Genomic DNA, 24,908 nt, shown 5'->3' on the forward strand with positions numbered 1-24,908 from the left:
TTGGGTCCACAAGCCTCCTATGACACTAGCAGGCCAGGCAGCATGACTCCCATGTCCGTGCTACCTATTGCCCATGAATCCAGCCTTAAACCCATTATGGATGCTGTCGCCCATGACTGCGAGACTCCTGAGTCTGCAATCGTGACCATTCATTTCCGAAACATGTTGAACAATTCTCTAATACAGCCAGTTAGAACAGTTGGGGTGCTCTCAGAGCCCTCCCCTTCCGCACTTCTCCACCAAAAAGTGACATATTTATGTTATCAATCTGCCTGGGGCTTCAAGTGATCAGTCTGAGGCTGCAGGATCATTAGGGGAGGAGATGAAGAAGCACACCAAGTGACTAAGTTTAAAGTTTTATGAACCAAATAACAGCGGTGAATGCTGGACACACTCCACGTCACTCAGAGGGCGGAAGAAAGCATTAGTGCTCAAGACTTAACCCTCTTCATACTTACACATGCACAATCCAAGGCTAACAAAGCCTGGGTGTAAAGTAAGAAGAAGTGGGGGAAGGATAGATGAGAGTTCTGCCCTGTGCATAGGTCATCTAGGGTCTGCTGTAAATCTCCGACTTGCTTCAGCTCTTGGGAGGGTTTTAAGCCCTGGGTTCTTCCGCGGACATTTTCATCCAGGCACCCTCATCCCCCATGCTCTTGGTACCAGTCCAAACTGGCCTTCTGCAGCTCCCTTAGTTTCCCCCATACACACCAGTCTCAGGATCGCGAGACTGTTGTTTTTCAGCTCACTGACCTTTGCAATCTTACAAATTTTGCAACCCCTTCAGTTCTGTCTGGCTCAGTTCTCCTTTCTCACGGCTGGCTGGGGTTAAGACACAGGCTTCTGGCTGTTTGGCAGCAGAGAGCTTGTTTGTGTGCACTGTCCTTGGACAGCAGCTTCGTTCCTTATCTTTGGGCCTAGCTAAATCATTGATTTAACCCTTTCCTTTCTCCCTTCCTCTGCCTTCAGACTCTGGTAACCTGCAAAGGAATCTTCCACTCCACACTCACACCTTCGACCCTTCCCAAAATACTTTCCGATGCATATAAAAGCATTAGCAATATACAACACTGGTGCTTACCCAGGGGACCCCTAAGGAGGGGACATTTTATTATAACACCATTGCACAGTTACTGCTGCCCAGGTTGCCGCCCAATTCTATTTCCCCTAACAATTCTTCCCTGCTTGTAAGAAGCAGGTCAAGAGGAGAATGGCCCCTGGTTCTTTCTTCCTGTAGTTGCACCAGGAAATTGTCCCCAACACTCTCCAAAAACTTCCTGGATTGTCTGTGCACTGTTGTATTGCTCTCGCAGCAGATGTCAGGGTGATTGAAGTCCCCCATTAGAACCACGGCCTGTGTTCTAGAAACTTCAGTTAATTGTCTGAAGGAAGTCTTGTCTACTTCATCCTTCTGATGCTGTGGTCTATAGCAAACATCCCCATGACATCATTCTTGCTGCTCTCGCTTCTAAACTTAACCCAGACTATCAACAGGCTTTTTTCCAGTTTCATACTGGAGCTCTAAGCAATCATACTGCTCTCTTACATACAGTGCAACTCCTCCACATTTCCTCCCCTGCCTGTCCCTGCTGAACAGTTTATACCCATCCATGACAGTGCTCCAGTCATGTGAGCTACCCCGCCAATTCTCTGTTATTTCAATCACATCATAGTTCTTTGACTGTGCCAGGATTTCCAATTCTTCCTGCTTGTTTCCCAGGCATCTTGCATTCATGTACATGCCGTAAGATAACTAGCCGATTAACCTGTTTCTCAGTATGAATCAGGAGCCCCCACACCGCCGTTGCACCCTCCTCCTTCTGTTTCCTCACAGTATGCCACTTCCCCACTTACCTCAGGGCTTAGGTCATCATACCCTGATGAACCTAGTTTAAAGCTCTCCTCGCTAGGTTAGCAATCCTGCCTACAAAGATACTCATCTTTTTCTTCATTAGGTGGATCCCATCTCTTCCTAGCAATCCTTCTTCCTGGAACAACATCCCATGGTCGAAGAATCCAAAGCCCTCTCTCTGACACCACCTGTGTAACCATGCATTTACCTGCACAATTCAAGGGTCCCTACCTGGGCCTTTTCCTTCAACAGGGAGGATTGACAAGAACATGACTTTTGCCTCAAACTCCTTTATCCTTCTTCCCAGAGCTACATAGTCTGCAGCGACCTTCTCAAGATCGTTCTTGGCAGTATCATTGGGCCCACATGGAGAAGTAGAAAGGGGTAGCAGTCCAAGGGCTTGATCAGTCTCGGCAGACACTCTGTCACATCCTGAATTCTATCTTCAGGCCAGCAGCACATTTCTCCAGTCTCTCAGTCTGGTCAGCAGATGAATGACTATGACACTCATAATGCCATTTAAAGTCTTCTGTGGTGCTGATGGCAGCAGTGCTCATTGAAACTGGGTGGCAAGAGAGCAGAGGCTGCTTCCCAGTCACCCAGCTCTGAAGGCAGCGTTGCCTGTCAACTGCTTCAGAGAAGTAAGGGTGGCATGATTTTGCCTTCAGAATTGAGTGCCTGGAGATCATATTTCCCAGGAGACACCAGTTTTCAGTGTCCATGATGCAATTTTCACAGCTGCAAATTTGGTAGACCCCTAGTTATGCTTCAGGTAAACACTGGGGATTGTTCTTCTTTACCTAAATAGCTTCATCCTCTTCCAGAGAATGGAAGTGTCTTGGTCATAGTCCACAATTCCATGATAAAGCCCGGAAGAACTTAACTCTCCACTGGGCTACACTTGCTTCTCCGGTAACTCAAGCAGGGACCTTGAACACAGAGACCACAGGCTAGACTCTGATTTCATTCATATCAGTATAACTAGGGAGTGAATGTATTCACTTCAATGGAGTTACTCTTAGTTTACACCAGAATAACTGACAGAAGAATCTCACCCCATGTTTTAAGAAGTGCAGAGACACTAGCTGACCTTACGCAGATTAAATTCACAGGTTAATCTACAAAGATAGAAGTTCCTGTGAGCGCTTTGTGAGGGGGCAGTGCATTTTAAACTACCAGAGCGAGAACTTCCTGTAAAGTTTCAGAATGGCTAGTGCAGTGTGAATAATTCTTCCCCTCTCAGCTCCTGTTGTCCATCTCCTTACAAGGCAGTAACAAGGTGATATCAAACTGTCTCTCTCTCCGTCCCCAAGGAATTTTCATGAAGGACAAAACCATTTGTGGCACTTCAAGGTCTAGTTCCCACATACCAGCCTCCTATCAAAGAGCTACAAAGATATGAGTTCCACATTCTTCAGGAGCCTTCGTTGTTAGAGCATGTAGTTGTTGTAAGAGGCACAGTTATTACTTCCATATAATTCAAGAAATGAATGGAATTAGTTGTCTCAAATAGACATATGTCTGCCTCCTGTATAATATTTTTCTTCTGATTACAATTTAAGAGACATTATGAAATATAGTACCATTACATTATTATTATTTGTATTAAGTGACTGTGAAATAATTTATTATCACAGATATTAGAATTATACATTTCTGTATTTTATGTATCTCTGGTGCAGTATGTAGACTATCTAATTGTATATGGCAAATCTAGCAGATCAGCATAAACTGGAGAAGATCGGAGATCTAATATCTTAATTTTTAATAAGGAATTTGACAGTATTTCTCAAGAACTCTTACTTAGCAAATTACTTCAAATTGTCTTGGGTAAGAATATTATCACTAAATTGAAAAATGGTTGAATACTGTAAAAAAGTGTAATGATAAATGGAAACAGACTGAGTTTAGAGTCAGGATTTTTGTTATTTATTATCTTCACAAATAGTCTTGAAACTGGAGTACATAGCCTGTTAATGTAAACTAATGTCATGCAATTCTCAGATAATGCTAAATGGAGGGCTATTGCAAACACAAACAAGCTCAGATAGATACCCCAAACACATCTGAAAAGTTTAGCAAAGTAAGCAGAAAATGATATTAAAACTATAACATCTAATGTAATAATCCAACACATGGCTATTCAGTGGTAGGGAGAAATGGAAGCCAGTACTGATGAAAGACATTTAGGAGTGAGAATGGAAAATAGATTAAACATGTACTTGCAATGTGTTATGTTTCCAAAAAGATAAATAATAATTTGTGCATAGCTAGATGCACTGTGTTACAGTCTCTCTATAGCTCTGATGAGAGTGTACCTAGAATACTACAGTCATTTTTGTGCACTTCCATTTTCAGTCATTATTACTTGTATTTTATTATTTATTTGTTGAACACCTAGTGCGCAGCTGTCTGTACAGAATATAAGGGAGAAGGCCCAAGATTTTCAAAAAAATCTTGGAGGATGGGTCCATCAATGGCTATTAGCCAGGATGGGCAGAAATAGTGTACCTTGCCTCCATTTGCCAGAAGCCGGGAATGGGTGACAGGGGATGGATCACTTGATGATTATCTGTTCTGTTCATTCCCTCTGAAGTACCTGGCATTAGCCACTATCGGAAGACAGGATATTGGGTTAGATAGACCTTTAGTCTGACCCAGTATGGCCATTCTTATAGTCTTATATTCTTAAAAATGGGCCTAAAGTTAGCTTCCTAAATTAATATCTAGGCATCTGAAAGTAGATTTATGTTCAACAATATTGAGCACCCATCAGCCTCTCTGAAGTCTATGGTTACTACTGGATGCTCAGTACTTCTGAAAATCAGGCTGCTTAAATAGGCACCCACACATAGACTTGGAAGCCTAATGTTTAACACCCATTTTTAAATGTTTTAGCCATGGTCCCTAATCAAAAGATTTAGATAAACATGGCTTTTAAAAAAAAAGGCAGAAAGTGGTTGGAAGTTTTGAAGGAATTCAGAGAAAAGATATGAACTTTATTAAAGGGGCTGGAGGGATTGACTTATAAACAAGAAAGGGAAGAACTACGTGTGTATAATGAACTTTGTGCAAACCCTGATTAAAAGGGGATGCACAATAACTATTTAGAAATATTGAAAGTGTATCAACATTGAAGAGGGAAATGGGCTGTTCAGGGTGGTGTGAGGCTGTAGAGCTAGATGTAAAGGGAGCGAGGTAAGAAAAAAATGTTTCCCAAGGTAAGGGGTGTGTAAATCCCTCTGCAGGAAACAATAAGCTTAGGTTGGATAAAGCTCTAGACAGAATCCTATGATAAACATATGAAAGTATAAGCCCCAGTCTGTGTTCAGTGCAGGATTGCTGTATAGACCACATGTAGGGAGGGGAAGAGGGTCTCTAGTTCATCAGCTAGGGAAGGGAGGCAATCTCCAGACCCAAGTCCCTTTTCATCCCCTTCTTTATTGTTTACAACAATGAGAACAAACAAAAATGAGAAAAATAACACAACTGAAAACACTGCTCATAATCTCCAGAGGCTTCCCTGCCTCAACCAGCCAATGGGAAAGAGGACTTCTTTCCCCTGTGACCATTCTGAACCTTGATTCCTGTTCTTCCCTGGCATGTGAGAGTCAAGGATCCCTTAACTGTTCCAGTCTGCTGCATTATCCTTGTTACAGACTCCCAAAGCATGAGACCACATTCTGACAAGCCCTCCCTCCATGTTTCCAGCCCCTTTCCAGGCTTACTTATTATGGGGAGGATAGCTCAGTGGTTTGAGCAATGGCCTACTAAACCTAGGGTTGTGAGCTCAATCCCCGAGAGGATAATTTAGGGAATTGGGGTTAAAATAAACCAATAAAACAAAACAGGGGGTTTGTCCTGCTTTGAGCAGGGGGTTGGACTAGATGATCTCCTGAGGTCCTTTCCAACCCTGATATTCTATGACTCCTTTTGGACTGTGTAAATCTGGAATAACTCCAGTGATTTCCGTGGAATTATGCTAGATGTACACAGGGCTGTCTCAGAGCATAACGTGGTCCTATGATGCTGTACTGGAACTTGAAGTGCATAGTACTAAAGGATATCACACAAGGGGAGGAGCAGATGGAGGAGGTGTATCAATCAAGTGTCAATTCTTGGAGGTACTGAGGTCTAAAGTTCTGTTCCTAAATCCATATTTAGGTATCTAAAGGTAGGCTTTTTAACAAAAGTGCCTAAATGATTTAGTTTCATAGTAGCAGCTGTGTTAGTCTGTATCTGCAAAAAGAAGAGGAGTACTTGTGGCACCTTAGAGACTAAGAAATTTATCTGAGCATAAGCTTTCATGGGCTATAGCCTACTTCATCGGATGCGTGCAGTGGAAAATACAGTAGGAAGATATATAAATATAGCTATAGCTATAGCTATATACACAGAGAACATGAAACAATGAGTGTAACCATACACACTCTAACGAGAGAGATCAGTTAAGGTGAGCAATTACCAGCAGGAGAGAAAAAAACTTTTTGTAGTGGTAATCAAAATGGTCCATTTGCAGCAGTTAACAAGAAGTTGTGAGAAACAGTATGTGTTGGGGGGGTGTGGAATAAACATGGGGAAATAGTTTTACTTTCTGTAATGACCCATCCACTCCCATCCATATCACATTGGTATATCTACCAATATCTACCAATGTGATATGTGCCATCATATGCCAGCAATGTACCCGTGCCATGTACATTGGCCAAACTGGACAGTATCTATGTAAAAGAATAAATGGACACAAATCAGACGTCAAGAATTATAACATTCAAAAACCAGTTGGAGAACACTTCAATCTCCCTGGTCACTTGATTACAGATTAAAAGTTGCAATATTACAACAAAAAAACTTCAAAAACAGACTCCAACGAGAGACTGCTGAATTGGAATTAATTTGCAAAATGGACACCTTTAAATTAGGCTAGATTAAAGACTGGGAGTGGATGGGTCATTACACAAAGTAAAACTATTTCCCCATGTTTATTTCCCCCTCACACACACTCTTCCTCACACCTTCTTGTCAACTGTTGCGAATGGACCATTTTGATTACCACTACAAAAAGTTTTTTTTGTCTCATAGTATCATAGAATCATAGAATATTAGGGTTGGAAGGGACCTCAGGAGGTCATCTAGTCCAACCCCCTGCTCTAAGCAGGACCAATTCCCAACTAAATCATCCCAGCCAGGGCTTTGTCAAGCCTGCTGGTAATAGCTCACCTTAACTGATCACTCTCCTTAGAGTGTGTATGGTAACACCCATTGTTTCATGTTCTCTGTGTATATATCTATATCTATGTATCTTCCTATTGTATTTTCCACTGCATGCATCCGATGAAGTGGACTGTAGCCCACGAAAGCTTATGCTCAAATAAATTTGTTAGTCTCTAAGATGCCACAAATACTCCTGTTCTATAAATGATTTAGGTGCACAATCCCTATTAAACTCAATTGTATAAAACAGGTAAAGAATCATATCCAGAATCTTTAGAAAGCTAAGGAGAGAGCAGAGAGGGGCACCCCTTATAACACTGCACATTTATGACATGTGCTGTAGGCATTTCCCCCAGCACAGCCATCTCTGTCAGCCAGGGGAGGGGGCAATAATCCAGTTCCCGCATTACCCAGAAATTGTCTGACTGGGGCTCTTTTGCTACTGGCAGATCTAACTGCTACCACTAACTATTGAATTCTCCAGCATTAGGAGCCAGATTGTGTCCAGCATCTCTCCATTGCCAGAGCAAATGAAATCATAGCTCTATCTTTTAGACTCCTAAATCTGTCCTTGCAGGGTTTTATTTATTTGTTTGTTTTTCTTTTCTGAATCCCTCTAGTTTGTCAGTGAGTATTAATGTATCCCACATTCAGAACTAGGTGTCACATTCCCAGTGCGGTAAGAAGGAGGCTTGGTTCTTCCAAACCCTCAGTTATTCTGCTATTAGATCCTGATGTTTGTTGTTGTGGTTCCATAGTACAAGTATCAGTTTCCATCAAATCCCATTTTTCATCTCAGTGTACTGAATCCAACTTTTCTATCCCAGAATGCAACAGAAATGAGTGAGCAGGCAGTGACTCCTTCCAAGCACCAGAAGAAAAAGATGCCTAAGAACACCAGGGAGAAAGCTGTGGTATATTTGTAAGCACCTGAGAACATATCTTCTATTACTGATATTTTATTGTCTGTGTTAAATCTCTTCCTTGAGCTGTACACATAGTACCTGACTTTATCTACTTATATTATTAGCTTTTTCTTCATTGCCAGGCACAGTTATTTTAGTAATTTGTTAACATCTGTCAGGCACTTTAATGCTCCTGGAATGGTACACTGTATTCTGGGCATGGGGAGCAAAAGTTATTGTACCTTCAGAGCCATGGAACACAGTTCTGCGATTGTGTTATCGCAAACCTTTCTATGTCAATGGATGTTGTTGATTTGCCCTGTGTTCAAGACACAGTCTCTTTAAATCATGCCTTGTGGTTGGAGTATTAAAGGAGGTGACGTGTGAATTCTCTCCTTTCCATATGTGAATAAAGTACCATTTTCTCTATGCTTTGCCTTCAATATCATGAAATCATGGCTGATCCTTAATTGTTCATATTTATTTACCATCCCAGAGCCTTAAGATCATTCCTGTCCAACAGAGAATTTCCTGAGCTACAGAGGATTTCCACTGAGCATTCAGGAAGTTGAGCAGTTAGTTTTTGAGAAAATGATATTTAAAAATGCTCTTTAAAAAAATTAAAACAATGGGCTCCATCTAGAAAAGCGTAATGCCAAGTGCCATGTTTCCTCTGAAATTAATAGTAAAACAGCCTTTGACTTTAAATCAGGGAAATAGTACTACAAATGTTTAATGAGTTTATAAGTATGCTTAGTAGACCACAATGCAATTTGTTTTGAAGTATGTAAAGTGAAATTTTACCTTTCAAGATTGTCATTAGCAGAATGCATGAGTCAAGGGTAGTCAAATAGATTCATTGTCTTAACTGGATATTTCCATAATTTTTAATGCTTACCTTTGAAACTGTAATTTTCTGATTATAGTGTATGTGCAAAGGGTTATATAAGTCACATGAATAACTTTAAATGTAACAACACTTTTGGGTAAGACTCTAAATAGGAGTCAGATATTGGAAACAAGGTGATAAGATGCATATGCTGAATTCACAGATGTTAGTTGGTTGACCCCAGTACACTGACAGGCTACTGCAGACCATTGTGTCTTGGGACAAAACCTTTTAATATCAAAGTTCTGCTATGCCCTACATCCTGCAATGAAAGTTTTATAGTTCTATAGATTGTAATCAGAGCTGTCCACCTTTATCAGCCCAATGAATGAAAATCACTGTTTCTATGCTGTAACTCACTAGAGATAAATGAGGAGGTGGTGACCTACACAGAACTGAAATGCCATAATGCTTCTGAGCAGCAGAGGAGACAACAGACTACGAACCCCCAGGGCAAAGGTACTGCATGCTGTAAGCTGCTGGCTCCACTCATACTACTATTTAACTGCCCATAGTCTAAAACCTTCCTTGAATTGTATGAGAACATGAAAAGCAAAACTGAACATAAAGGATTGGGATTTAAATACCCAAAATCAAGACATTCAATGGCTAAGATGCCACAAGTATTATCCACCTGGCCTCATTGCACATTCTTTATATTACAATATAAAATTAAGCCTTTAAAATAAATTCAGAGCAGTGCTATATATTCATATAATACAGGGTCAGATTGTCTCAGCCACTGTATGAATGTTTGCAGGTAGAGGATCAAAGGGTTCTAGGCATGCCCTGCCTTCTGCCCACAAATGCGGTGGCCAGATATTCTCTTCCCAGCTGCAGGGATTGTTCCCTCCTAGAACACAGAGAGGCATTGGCCATCCCAAAGTGGACAGAGGGGAAAATACAACTATGGCCTCATCTAGCCTCCTGCCCCAGATCCAGAGCTAGACATAAGCAGACTAAACAATTGTTTAGGGCCCTGACCAGCTACATTGGCCCCTCATTCACGTTTTATTTTAAAAACTTTCCTGATTTAGAATTAAAGGGCACAAAATATTCCTGCTTAGGGCCACAATGGACTAGCACCATCACTGCCTCCCCCACTGGGTAACACAGTGAAGAAGCTCCACCATCCTATAAGATGGCACAATGAGTGCTCTCTTCTTGCATACTTGAGAGCTCAGGGAGGGACTGTTCCCCAGGAGACGCAATCCTCACCCAGACCTCCTGCTGGGGACGCGCCACACTAGCCCCACACAGAGCCGTTCCTAAAAGGCACAGCTGAGCCCTTAATGCTTTTTTTAAAGGTGCCCTTGAAGGTGGAACTCCCAAGAGGGAAGGGGGGGTGGCTTTTTATTCTTCCTAGAACTCCTTGTTCTGAGCCTTCTTATACTTACCCCACCTTTATAAGTGTACTCAATACTAGCAGTGAATGAATATAATGCTTCCCCTCTTTCACAAATTGCTACACAGAAGCAGTTTGGGCCACTGCACAGGGCTTCTAACTTGCTCAGCCAGGAGAGGAGGGTTTTATTGACTCCCTTGCTAAGCCTGAGCAAAGCATTTCACCTCTCTCTGTTTCAATTTTCCTACCTTCTTAAGTGCTACAATTGAAAAGCTCCATGTAAGTGCTAAAGTGAGAGGAATAGCCCTTAATGGTTTTCTCCTAGGACCCCAGAGCACAGTTCTGCTGCCGTCAAGTCCCACGTAAGAGAGTCTGCTTCCTTACTAAGGCTTTGTTAAGGCTAGATCCTGCTCTCCAGGTATCTTGACCTGTATAACTTTGAACAGGGCAAGAGTTTTCATTCCATAGTTCAAGAGCCCTGACAACTTGTTCTGACGTGGCTGAATATGTGTGATGGTAGAGGGGGAAGAATGAATATTTGTGTGCGGTTGAGCTGCATTTCACTAACACAGAGAATATGAATGGCTTATGCCTCGTTTGGGGTTTAAAAGCCTTTCCCTCTGCAATTCTGTACTTCTCCCCTCTCTTTTTCTCTTTCAGATTCTTCTGCTCCAGCTCATGCATGGAGGCTCATAGCAGGGATTTTGGGGACCTTCTGTTTGGCTTTGCTCATAGCAGTGGGGGTCTTGGCTGCAAATGGTAAGCATGAGCAAAGTAGATACTGATAAACAAGCTCTGTGCTGGCGTATTCCTTGTGTAACTGCTGAAGAGTAAATTTCATGAGTTGTAAGTGAGTAAACAGCTGCAATGCTTAGCTTCTCTGAAAATCAGGCCACTTATTTAGATGCCTTATTATGGTTTTAACACGGACACCGGCTGGATTCTGGCACATTCTCTGCACACATTCTCCCACACATACACACCCAAATCAGGGACCCCCTTTGCAGAGTATCCAAGGACAATGACAGCTGTCAAGCCTCTGGCATAACAACTCCAACTTGCCACATCACCCAAGAGCTAGAAGGGGCAGAGGGTCCTCCAGAACAAATAAGCAGGACAGATTTTCTGGTGAACCCCTGCAGAATCATGAATTTGGAGTCTAAACACCTGGCTTCAGCCTCATGGGCCAAAACACACCCCTGATGTGAGCATTCCTCTGGGCTGATATGCTCATTGAATTTCCTGTCCATAGTGTAAGTGTCCTTGTCTTCCTTGCAAAAATTCCAGGGCTTTTCACTTACCACTTTCTTCCTTAGTAGCTGATTTTCCTGTGTTGTAGTCTAACTTCCAAATAGGATTTTTCTGCATTGAGGTCACTGCAAACATCACCAGTGTTCAACCAAGATGCTGGAAATCAGGATGTTTTCAATTGCTATATTCTGTGACTCTTTACAGAGTTAAGATTTTCAGCCACACAGTGGTTTTTTTGTTTGGTTGGTTGGTTTTTTGGGGGGGAATTAAGTTCAAAATGTTAATTTTAAGATGACTTTTAACAAGAAAAAGTATCTGACATATTACATATAACATAACATGTTCTAATAATACAACAGACATTATGCCCAATGGCATAACTGCAGGTAGAAGTTGGTCCTTTGTGTCCCTGTAAGTCATAATATATTGATTTGTGGCACAGTTGCAATTTACTTTTAAGTGATACATCATATTGTTATATTATTTTGGCTTTAAGTTTTTCAGATCTCCCATGTATCATGTAGACAGCAGGATAACCTCAGCCAGCGCCAGGAAATTACCCAAGCTAAGAATGGAAACCTGCCAAAGGTTTTGAACAGGAAAGATGAAGATCAGTTGGCTTCAGGAGGGCATTTTTTTTCTATGTGCTGTAACTTTAGACTGAAATAATTTCATATTGAATTCCCAACACTGTTGCTACACTGATGGATATCAGAGTATGACATTTTGGTTAATTAGATTCTAATTATTTTTATCTTTATTTACCAAAATTTTACATTCGCTGGAAAACTCAGAAGTGAGCCTTAAGGGAATATAAGGGAGGCTAAGCTGGTTTAAGTCACATGTTGAAAGACCACCAGAGAGGATGGTAGGAAGAAAAAACAGTTTACAGGAGGAAATAATACAATCACAGAAATGTTGATTGGGAAGGACCTCAAAAGGTCATTTAGTCAAGTCACCTGCACTGAGGCAGGTCCAAATATACCTAGATCATCCCTGACCAGCGTTTGTCTAAACTGTTCTTAAAAACCTCCAAAGATGAGGATTCCATAACCTCCCTTGTAAGGCTATTGCAGTGCTTAAAAATCCTTATACTTGGAAAGTTTCATTTTAACCCTAACCGAATTCTCCCTTGTTGTAGATTAACTTGATTACTTTTTGTCACTTCTCAGGCTTCTCTTCTCTATAAGCATGCACAGTGTTGTCAACTTTCCTCACATATCAGAATATCATTTTTGATGCTCTCCTCTGGACTCCATCCAATATGTCCACATCTTTCCTAAATGTGGCACCAAGAAATGAACACAAGACTCAAGATCAGCTTCACTAGTGCTGAATACAGAGGGACAGTTACTTCTGATGTCTTACATATGACACATATTAATACATCAAAAATTAGATTAAAATTATTTTGTAACTCCATCACACTGGGGACTCATATTCAATTTGTGATCCACTATAAACTCCAGATCCTTCTCAGCAGTATCACTGCTTAGCCAGCTATTCTCCATTCTGTAGTTGTGCGTTGAATTTTTCTTTCCTCAGTGTAGTACTTTGCACTTTTCTTTAGTGATTTTCATCTTGTTGATTTCAGATCAATTCTCTAATTTGTCCTCCAGTGTGCTAGTAACCCCTGCCAGCTTGGAGTTATCCACAAATTTTATAAGCATGCTTTTTACTCCATTATCTACATCACAAATAAAAACATTGAATATACTGGCCCCAGGACCCTGATAACTACTCTTTAAGTGAGGTCTTTCAACCAGTTTTGTACCCACCTTATATTAATTTCATTTATACCATATTACCTTAGCTTGTTTATGATAATGTCATGTAGGACTGTGTCAGAAGACTTACTGAAATCAAGATATATAATGTCTACAGCTTCCCTTCTCTCCACTAGATCTGTAGGCATGTCAAAGAAGGAAATTAAGTTGGTTTGGCATGATTTTTTCTTGATCAATCTATGTTGTCTATTAAATATCATTCTATTGATGGGAAGAGATAGCTCAGTGGTTTGAGCATAGGCCTACTAAATTTAGGGTTGTGAGCTCCGCTCTTGAGGGGGCCCTTTAGGGAGGTGGGACCGAAAAAAAAATATTTGGGGATTAGTCCTGCTTTGAGCAGGGGGTTAGGCTAGATCTCCTGGGGTCCCTTCCAACTCCAATATTCTATGATTAACTTTTATATGCTTATAAATTGATTATTTCATAATTTGTTCCAGTATCTTTCCAGGTATCAAAGTTAGGCAGACTCTTCTATAATTCCCCAGGTCCTCTTTTTTCCCTTTTTAAGATCAGTACTATGTTTGCCCTTCTCCAGCCCTCTGGACTTCCCCAGGAGTTCTCAAAGATATTTCCTAATGGTTCTGAGATTGCTTTAGTTAGTTCCTTAAGTGCTCTAGGGTGAATTTCCTCAGACCTTGCTCACTTGAACACATGTCACTTATCTAACTATTATTTATCCGGTTCTTTCCCTGTTTTGGTTTGTGTTTCTTCCCCCTTGCTTTTAGTATTAATTGTATTTAAATATTTATTAAAGGCATTAAACACTTTACCCTTCTTAATATAATTAATCATTATCTGTCCTTTGTCCTAAGTCAAGGACCTACACCTCCTTCACCTTTCTCTAGCACCTAATGCATTTACAGAAACACTTTTTTTTACCTTTTATGTCCTTTGTTAGGTGTAATTCATTTGGTGCCTTGCCATTTCTGATTTTTTTCCTACATGCTTGTGCCATTCTTTTGTACTCATCCTTCACAGATTGTCCACGTTCTAGTTTTTGTTGGATTCCTTCTTGATATTCAATTTGTTAAAGAGCTCTTGATGGGGCCATACTGGCCTCTTACTATTCTTCCTATCTTTCCTATCAAACCTCACATTGAGCACAGGCAGAAGGGGGAGGGTAGTCTCTCCTGCCAAGAGGCCTGACTGCACCCTCATGCAGCTGCCACAACTGCCAGTCATCGAGTTAGGGACCCACAGCTGCAACCAATGGAGGAAACAGGGCCTGCTATAAAAAGAGAAAGTTCAAATAAGAAAGGGAGGGAGAAAGGCCTGAGTCAGCAAAGGGGTAAAATCCCTGCAGCTGGCTGCCTCGAGAAACACAGCCCAAAGGGACTGAAGCAGACCACCAAGCCTAACTAGAGCCAGAGACCAAGAATTGTCGTGACCAGAGGCTAACCAAAGAAAACCAGTCAGGAGGCAACACAGACCTCCTAGAAGACCATAGAAAGAACTGGTGACACCTTCACATCATAATAGTTTGCTCTTGTACCTTTAATATTGTCTCTTTGACAAACTGCCAGTTTTCCTAAACTCCCTGTTCCTTTAGATTTTCTTCCCATGGTGTCTTACCTATCAGTTCTCTTTTAAGAAGCTGTAAGATAAAATAGTCAACCTCCCACTTTAAGGTATTCCATCTCTGGTGCTTCTCAGCATGTAGGTTTCACCAGCTTAGATTCCCTGACATTTTCAAATGAGTAAGTGAGTGCAAAATGGAGTCTAACTCTGCATGAAGAAGCATCACTTACAGATCCTCACTGAATTTAACCCATTGTGCAAGAAACCTGCTCAGTAATTACTGACAAAGAAACAGCCAATTACTTACAATAGAACTCGCACTTGATGTATAGAAGCAAAAAAATACACAAAACTCCCCTAGGGGAAAAACAAACAAACATGATTTGCGTATAAAAGGAAAGTGATGTTGGCATAGCAATAATTATTTTATTTGCTATAGAACAATAGTCCTCATGCCAGCATCAAAATACAAGCAACCGTGTCAATGCTTGTGAATTTCAAGATGGTTTGTGATGCACTTGACTCAAAATCAAACTACAAGAGAAAATCTATTATTACAAATTGAGCTTAATACTTCTAATAAAGGAATATCTAGAGGCCTCAGTCAGGTATGGGCCTCCATTATATTAGATGTTGTAAAAACACACCATAAGAGATAACCCTTATGTGAGAGAGATGACAAATTTAATGCAAACAAAGCACATTAGGTGGATGAAACAGTCAAGTGGAGAAAATAGGGGAGGGAGGACAAGTGTAACAGCAACAGAAGAAACAGAAGAAACATAAACTGTATTTCTTTTTAAGGGTGGAAGTTTCTTTGCCCAGAAAATTGGTTTCCCCATGGAGATAAATGTTACCACTTTTCTACTGAATCCAAACCTTGGATGGAGAGTCAAAAGGCCTGCTCTTCTCATGACTCCAGACTCCTCCTTGTAGAAAACAAAGAAGAGCTGGTAAAGTATCTTTGTCTTTGGAAAGCTACATATTCAAAACAGCCAATAAAAGATTTGTCAGTGAAAAGAGGATTGCAGAAAATGAGATTTGGCTTCATTTGGCTTCATTTTTCTTGAAGGCTAATTACTTTATATCTCCTCTTCTCTCCCCAGCATTAGAGCCATAACGGAAGCATAAATTAAATTAAAAGGCACCTGATGCAAGGCAAAACCCCAATGTCACCAGTAATTTTCATATTCAAGCTACATTTATTACTGTAGTACAAGAAAAACCTGTACATCACTCCGGGCATTTTTCTCTGTCTAGGGGAGGTATTGTTCTCTAGACCAGTGCTTCTCAAAGTGGTGGTCTGCGGATTGGAGCCATCGGCTGCCGGTCCACAGCAAGTTTCCTCATAAGAGTGTCTAATAGGATAATAATATGGCACCAGTCCCTGACACATTGGGGAAAAAAATTGCCGGTCCCGCACATCAGATAGCTTGAGAAGCATTACTACAGACAAGAGAGTGAATAGAGTGCAGGAGGTCAGACTAGATGATCATAATGGTCCCTTCTGACCTTAAAGTCTATGAGCCTATGAGATTAACCAACAAAGAATGCTGTCACAATTTCTACAACAAACACTCATGAAGGAAATGAAGAATGTGATCAGGTGGTTAATGGGGTTGATCAACGATGAGTAGGCCCTACCAAATTCACGATCCATTTCAGCCAATTACATGGTCATCGTGTTTTAAAGATCATAAAGGTAATGATTACTGCTATTTAAGTCTGAAATTACATGGTGGTTTAATTGTAGGGGCTCTGACCCAAAAAGGAATTGCGTGTGGGGGGGCGGGAGTCACAAGGTTATTATAGGGGGGATTGTGGTACTGCTACCCTTACTTCTGGCCTGCTGCTGTTAGCGGCGCTGCCTTAAGAGCTCTGATGTCAGAGTCATCGCGAGCAGCAGCACAGAAATAAGGATGTCATGGTATGGAATTGCCACCCTTACTTCTGCACCACTGCCTGCAGAGCTGGGCCCTCAGTCAGCAGCCATCATTCTCTGTCACCAAACTCTGAACGCAGCAGCGCAGAAGTAAGGGTGGCGTGGTATAGTATTGCCACAATTACTTCTGCACTGCTGCTGGTGGGGTGCTGCCTGGCCAACAACTGCCACTCTCTGGTCACCCAGATCTGAAAGCAGAACAGAAGAGCAGAAATACTGTGACACAACTAACATAACCTTGTGACCCACCCCCCCCCCGCGGCTCCCCTTTGGGTCAGGACCCCCAGTATGAGAAACATTGCTATACCCTGTGATATCTGTATAGTATAAGGTAAAAGCACACACACACACACACACACACACAAACATATTTCAAGATTGGGAGTCCAGATTTCACAGTCCATGACACATTTTTCGTGGCCAGGAATTTGGTAGGGTCCTAACCATGAGGCTACCTCAGGACATAGGGACCTGTTAACCACACCACTGTACCTAATATGCATACAGTTGTGAAACGAGCAAATACCTGAGGTACATACATCCATGAAATGAGCAGGGAAAGGAATGTAATTGTATGAATTGGCTTTGTCCTTCTACAGGATTTCATAAATCCCCTGGCAACTTCTCACTGGATAGGATTGATACGTGAGACGACTGACAGGTTGTGGACGTGGGTGAATGGTACAGCTTTCTCCACTGACTGGTAAGTTCCAGACATGACTAGAATTTCCCATTTCAATTATGTGAATTGACAGTGCTATGACAAAGAGAAACCCAGGCTTCAGTAAAAAGGAGTGCAATATGTCATCACTGAAATGTATTTTTAAATTCTATGGGGGCCCAAGTCAGCAAAGGATGGTGCAAGTCAGGGTTGAGATGTATTGATCAAAAGCTCCAGGTGAAGAAACATCAAAAGTGGAGGGGAAGCCGGTGCTGCTGGTCAAGAATGAAGTCCATGCGCATTGAACTGAGGGCAGTAGGAATTCAAGGGAAAAAAAGAATAGAGAGGAGGTTGTGTCATGGCTGAAGTACACTGGCAGTTAAGTGAAAAATTCGCACAGCATGTGATACACTACAGAAGCTCCCTGACTTACGCAAGGCGTTCTGGAATGGAACGCCTTGCATAAGTCAAATTTTGCATAAGTCTGGAACTTATCTCCAACAATTATGGGAAAAAAAAACTTACGGAATTTTCCATAAGTCCAGATTTCCGTAAGTTGGGTTTGCATAACCCAGGGAGCATCTGCACTCTTGACTCTAGCCAATGCAATTATTCCCTCACATTCATAAATACCAGATTTACTGATTTTTTTTAATAATGGCCCCTCTGCTTCTCCACAATTGTCTTCTTCTTATTTGTTTTTGCCATATGTTTAAATTATAGACATTTTAACCTTTGAAAAAATAAGGTAGTAATAGAGATATAACTAGAATGACTTGAAGTAACATTTTATTCTATCATAGGTTTGCAATAAATAAAGGATACATTGATGGGAACTGTGCACTTGTCACAGGTGGAGAGAACTCCTCTGGTCCATGCAAAGATTCAAAGCACTATATTTGTGAGCAGCTGGTTCTTTGGCCAAAGCCTGACATATTGGCATGAGATGGATTATTAAAATCATAAAATCTGAGGCATCCCAAATACAATGACAAATATCCCCAATAAATACTACCACTGTCATCTTTCCCTCTTCAGAGGCTGTGGTCATACTGTAAAATTGTAATACACTTTGCTGTGACCACATACCGTTCATAAGTCTGTGTCAAAAGGAGCTGGGAATGGCCACTCAGAGTAAAAAGCAGATAGTTAAATCTGATAAACCATATGTCTTTTGGATAATTGGAGCCAATCAGAGCCCTCCAAGCCGCTGAACCTGGTCTCTTTTTCATTTCGCAGCTTGTTGATAGTTTATTTTAAAATGATAATTAGTTCACTATCTGGTTAAAATACTTTTCTTTTAATAAATTGGTAAAAAGTAATTGGATTTAGACACCACCTTTTATATTTTTTTACTTTGTTGCATTTCATTCAGTCACAGAAGAATTGCTGTAATGAAGCAATACAAACACAAGGACAACGTTGATCAAACTGCAAGTACCTTTTGTGGAAAACAGTTTGAAGGTGTTCCTTAAGAGTGTGGTGGGGTGAACTGAGATGAATATGAGGGGCAATCTATATCCATGTCCATGGGGTCAACACAGCAAAGGAAAATTCACCTGCTTCATTCACTCCCCACCTCCCCTTACCCACCAGCTTCTCAAATCACTGAGCAAACCTACAGGTCCATCATAAAGAAGATGAGAGCAATGGAGAAACCCAGCTGTGAGATGTTGTAGTCACCAGGGAAGAGGTTCTCATTCACATCATTGATATTACCCAAAGCACACAATTTGGGAGAGGATCCCACTTCTGTACCATAGTCCATGGACTGGGCATAGTCAAAAGGGACATTCCTTAACTTCACCACCTCAAGCCCAGTAAGCTCTGTTTGGTGCCAAGGTACCCTTACACCTCATGACCCAGTCAGTTCCTCTTTGTCCCCAGCAGGGAAATGTTCCACGCCAAGAACATTATGGTCCCCCTAGCCCACTTGTTACAAACCTTATGTCCGCTTACCAAAGTGATCCCAATGTTTTACATTTATGCCTAATGCTGTTGGGAATAGACTTTCTTTCAACACTCCTAAATGCCATGTGGTCCGAAACCATTCCAATTTGAATGATTTTAGAATCACTGCGGACAAGCCATGGGTCAAAAAGCCCTCTCAGTAATTTCCATTACAGAGGAGTGGCCTTTCAAAATTTCCCAGAATCCTCTGCTTATTAATATTGTGCTGAGAAAGATGAGATAGGTACCCATAAGGCACTGCAACTTACAGAGATTAGAACAGTGGTCCTGGAGATGCAGGAGAAACCTGCACACAGATTGCAGCAGCATGGATGTAGTGGAGATGCTGAACCATTTGTGTTTAAACCATTTCTTCTCTACCCCTTTGATAACTAATCGCTCAGTTCCAAAGTGTAAACAGCCTGTGTTTTTGTGAAATATTGTCTATGCTAATATTGTATATGTTATTGCTGTTGAGGTGCCGCTGGTTTCCTGTGAGATGCAGTGACTAGATTAGCAGCATCAGTTACACTGTGAAGCTCTGCACAGTAGAAAGAGCTATAAACAACTATGTTGGAAGTCTTGGTTGGTTGTTTTTTGTCTGATTTGAGTTAGAGTATATGAAGAATTGGAATCTGAGAAATGCAGAAAACACTGCAAGAGGGCCCTTCAAACTGATTTTTTTGCACCTTCCTCTTTCTAATGTTTATTGTTGCACTTACACAAACACATACACATTAAAATGTTGAATTGGTTTTGAGAACAAATATGAGTTAATGTGGAAGTAAAAGTTTAGAATTTTACTTCTCTTCACCTTCTTATTTGTAACTTGTTCTGAGTGTGCTGGTCAGCGTGCAGGGCTTCTGATGGACACTTCCTATGTGACATAACCAAATGCCTTCTTACGGCATTCTTGTTTCTACTGTTGCCGTTGACTAGAAAAAAAGGACAGTCTGATGGCTCCTCTCCCCTGGGTATTTAAATACCAGAAAGGAGTAGTGGAGCAGGACCAGAATTGTTTGCAGCTTGAGAGAAAGACAACATTTGTTCACTTTGATATTTTTCCTTTTTCAATTTTCTCACCAACAATTAGCTAAAATGTAACAATGTTGCAGCATGATGAGGCAAACATTCATTCTTTGTTTAAAACTTCAGCCTTTTTCTTTTGTTAAGATTATCTTGGATTGGATCCACATCCCTCCTGCATAGTGAAAGTTAGTTTGAGCTCACAGTTCTAATACTGAGGAAAGTTCTCAGTGCCTCAATCTGAGAGGGAAGGCCCCATCATCATGTGTGGGAAGGTTTCTCTTAATATAACCTTCTCTTCATATGAACAACTTGACTGAATACCAGTTTGCCTTAAACCTCCCCTTTGTGGGATAGGCAATAACACCTTCATCTACTCTCAACATGCTCCTGGGATTCCACTGATCTTTCATTTGTACTGAGCACAATTCCTAGCTTCATACATCTTGAACACCAGACAGGACACAGAAACAGCATTTTAATTAATGAATTGGTTGATGGAGTGGAGAGTGTGCTTATTAATTTGTGGATGAGGCCAAGGGGTTACAAGCATCTTAGAGGATAGACTTAGAATTCAAATTAACTTCAGAAATTGGAGAATTAGTATGAATCAAGATGAAATTCAGTGAAGACAGGTACAAAATACTGCACTTAGGAAGAAAAAAAATCAGATGTATAATTATTGAATGGCAAATAACTGGCTAGGTGTTAGTACTGCAGAAAAGGATCTTGGGGTTGTAATCAGTCACAAATTGAATAAGAGTCAGCAATGTGATGCAGCTGAGAAAAAGCCTACTATCATTCTGGGTGTATTAAGAAGGGTACTATATGTAAGGCATGGGAAGTAATCATCCCACTACACTTGGCATTCAGAAGGCCACAGCTGGAATAATGTGTTGAGTTTTGAGTGCCACCCTGTAAGAACATGTGGACAAATTGGAGAAAGTTCAGAGGAAAGTGACAAAAATTATAAAAAAGTTTAGAAAACCTGATCTATGAGGAAAGGTTAAAATAACTGGATATCTTAACTCTTGAGAAAAGAAGACTAAGGGGGGACTTCATAAGATTCTTCAAACATGTTAAGGGCTGTTGGACTTTGACCAGTTTTTCTCCATGTCCTTTGAAGCAAGGACAAAAATCAATGGGCCTAATCTGCTGTAAGGGAGGTTTAGGTTAGATATTGAGAAAAAACTTTCTGAGTACAAGGACAGTTAAGTGCTAGAACAGGCTTCTAAGGGAGATTGTGGAATCCCTGTCACTGGAGATTTTTTAAGACCAGCTTAGACAAATACCTGTCAGGGATGGTCCAAGTGTACTTGGTCCTGCCTCAGATTCTTCAACTGTATTAAGATGAAAGGCAACAATTGCTAGCGACTCCTTATTAAGAAGAGTTGACAGAGAACTCAGCAGGATGGTGTGCCGTCTCCCTGGAGCAAAGACACAAGATTTATCTACAAGATTGGACAGGATTCTGAATTCACCTGGCAAATCTCCACTGCTGATGGACATTAGAACCAACAATATGACATCCTGTGAAACTATCCAGATTATAAAATATTTCAGGGATTTTGGAAGGGAATTAAAGGAGAGGAAAGTCCAAGTGATTTCAGAGGTGCTACTGGTCCAATGAATGAGAGAAAGCAGCAGACAAAATATACTAGAGGTGAACTGTTGGCTGCTCAACTGGTGTGAAGCTGAATTTTAGTTTTGTGGAACACTGAGTCACATTCCAGTGCAAGAGAAGACTGCACGAATGAGATAGCTGCATCTCAGAAGTAGTGGGCTGATCTTGGTTGGAGACTAGGTCAAGCTGCCAGGAGAGAATTAAATTAATAAAGCAAGCAGAAGATGAGCAGGGTACATATGTTGTAGAAAGTCAAAACTAACTAGAACCAAATCCTGCAGAAACCCATTAGAACCATCCATGTTGAGGGATGAATTCCCCTGACAACTACTTTTTTGAGAAATGTCAGTTAGCTAAATCTTAATTCATTTAACATATGCTTTATTGATATTCTATAGTGCTAGGTTTTTATTAGAATGTTATAGGGCAGTAAGTCAAACACCTTAAAAAAGTCTGGCCCAGATCCTCAAATGGAGTTTGGCACCTAAATACTTTTGCAATTTTGGCCTAAGTGCCTACGTTCCTTGAGTGCTTTCGAAAATTTTCCCTACAATGTTTAAATACATAATCACAATTTATTGTACATGTCTCTGGCTTCATTCAGTGGGCAAGTGGTACATACTTTGAGGTAGCAGGTTGTAAGAAGAAAGAAGATTTGCTCTTGTGACTGAGGGACTCTGTATTGGGACTCAGGATATCTGAGTGCTAGTTCTGGGCCCACCACAGATTTCCTATATGGAGTTGGGTAAAAATGTGTCATAATACACATGTGCAATGAGGCCGGGTTTCCACAGGCAACCTTAATTGGAGCCTTTCCTAATACTTGAGTGCTTGACATTGCAACCATAATATTTTTAGCATGGTTCATTTTATTTTAATATGTATATAAAAGACTCTGTGTGTGTCATAAACAGATAGCTAAGGGTTAATGTCTCTTTCACCTGGAAAGGGGTAACAAAACACACCTGATCAGAGGACCAATCAGGAAACAAGACTTTTTCAAATCTGGGTGGAGGGAAGTTTTGGGTGTCAGTTCTTTGTCCTTTGTCTTGTGTCTGACCCTCTCGGCTATGAGAGTGATTTTTCTATCTCCAGCTTTCTAATCTTCTGTTTCCAAGTTGTAAGTACAAAGATAGGAAGACCATAGGTTTATATTGTTTTCTTCTGTATTTACATGTGTATAGTTGTTGGAATGTGTTAAATTGTATTCTTTTTGGATAAGGCTGTTTATTCATTTTTCTTTTAAGCAATTGACCCTGTATTTATCACCTTAATACAGAGAGAGCATTTTTATGTCCTTTTCTTTCTTTTTATATAAAGCTTTCTTTTTAAGACCTGTTGGAGTTTATCTTTAGTGAGAACTCTAGGGAATTGAGTCTGTAGCTCACCAGGGAATTGGTGGGAGGAAGAAGTCAGGGGGAAAATCTCTTTGTGTTAGATTTACTAAGCCTGACTTTGCATACCCTCTGAGTGAGCGGGGAAAGTACTTGTGTTTTCCAGGACTGGAAACAGGGAGGGTGGAGTTCCTCTGTTTAGATTCACGGAGCTTGCTTCTGTATATCTCTACAAGAACCCAGGGAGGGAACACCCGGAGGGGGGAAGGGAATGGTTTATTCCCCTTTGTTGTGAGACTCAAGGAATCTGAGTCTGGCGGTCCCCCAGGGAAGGTTTTGGGGAGACCACAGTGCGCCAGGCATTGTATAGATTCCTGGCTGGTGGCAGCTTTACCAGGTCCAAGCTGGTAACTAAGCTTGGAGGTTTTCATGCTAACACCCATATTTTGGACGCTAAGGTCCAGATCTGAGAAAAATGTTATGACAGTGCGGTTCACGTTTCTTTAGCTGTTTCATATGGTCTGGAATATAAACCTTCCCTACCCTTTGCTGCTGAACTCTGGGTTATGCAGATAACCTTGTAACTGTGACCTGATTGTATCCACTTTATTGTTATCTTCCTGAGCTAGCTGACTACCTTCAACAATAGCTCTAAGAGATGTGAACTGCCCCATTCATCTCAGTAGTCTGTTGACTCTGAATTCTAAAATGAGAATTGGGGTGGTTGAAAATTTCCACTGAATTTTTTTTCAGACAGGAAATTCAGTAATCACTGAGATTAATATTTTTGGTGACAGTTCTTGCTTTTCTTGAGAAGTTTTGATTTTTCATCAGAAAACCCAAGTCTCCAAAACTGAATATTTTCAGCTGAAAATCAAGATTTTTTCCCCATTTTTGTATATTTTTGCATCTTAGACACAGCTGCTTAAAATAGTGATTCAAGCATTTGAAAGTCCTAAATATCAGACTTTTTAATGAACATGTTAGGCCTCATTATTGCCACCTAGCCCATCAAGATGAAAGATCATTTGCTCAAAGTGTAAGGGCAATGCACCATTAATGTGAGAACTTCTTGTGTGATTTCAACCAGAATATGGTAGAGTGAATCATTGTCTCTCAACTCACACTGATCCTCTTTAACAGGGGAATCATAGTATTTTTTTTCCATCTCCTTACTGCTCAGATATTTAGGCAGAATGAGGTCTAATACACCTTTTCACATTCTGTTCCGCCACTCTAGCTGATAGACCTCAACACACCAGCACAGATATCATTATTGGGGACTTTGATGATTACATACATTGTTATACTCTATCTAATTCAGCAAGGGAGTGAGAAAAGTATCTATTTTGAAAAATCTTATATACAACTATAACTATTACATTTTTTTATTTGTCTTGTACAATTTAGTTCAAGTATCAAAACTAAGGCTACATTTTAGTCAGTATTTTTAGTAAAAGTCATGAACAGTGTTACAAGTTGGATCACAGAAAACCCCTTGGGAACTGCTGAACGATGTGCTGAGACTACTTCTAACCCATTTTCCCTGCCAGCTTGAGACTTCAGAACCCTGCCTGTTTGAGCCAGACATGCGAGCCTGTTACAAACCC

At 40.8% G+C, this 24,908-nt stretch overlaps 1 protein-coding gene and 1 long non-coding RNA gene across 2 annotated transcripts; one reads left to right on the plus strand and one right to left on the minus strand.

Moving 5' to 3' along the window:
• Nucleotides 1-1,450: 1,450 nt before the first annotated feature.
• Nucleotides 1,451-2,303, minus strand: LOC115646724. The gene is made up of 3 exons (XR_003999112.1): nucleotides 2,219-2,303; nucleotides 1,515-1,519; nucleotides 1,451-1,461 (listed from the first exon to the last, which is right to left on the minus strand). It is a non-coding gene; the product is annotated as an uncharacterized LOC115646724 (long non-coding RNA).
• Nucleotides 2,304-3,173: 870 nt separating this feature from the next.
• On the plus strand, nucleotides 3,174-18,309 carry LOC115646719 (natural killer cells antigen CD94-like). Its single transcript, XM_030552909.1, is given in 7 exon segments — nucleotides 3,174-3,254; nucleotides 7,894-7,973; nucleotides 10,864-10,964; nucleotides 11,953-12,063; nucleotides 15,563-15,714; nucleotides 17,303-17,406; nucleotides 18,168-18,309. Coding segments are annotated over 7 exon segments (771 nt in total).
• The last annotated feature ends 6,599 nt before the right edge of the window (nucleotides 18,310-24,908 follow it).

The sequence above is a fragment of the Gopherus evgoodei genome, chromosome 1 (assembly GCF_007399415.2).
Source record: "Gopherus evgoodei ecotype Sinaloan lineage chromosome 1, rGopEvg1_v1.p, whole genome shotgun sequence".
NCBI lineage: Eukaryota > Metazoa > Chordata > Testudines > Testudinidae > Gopherus > Gopherus evgoodei.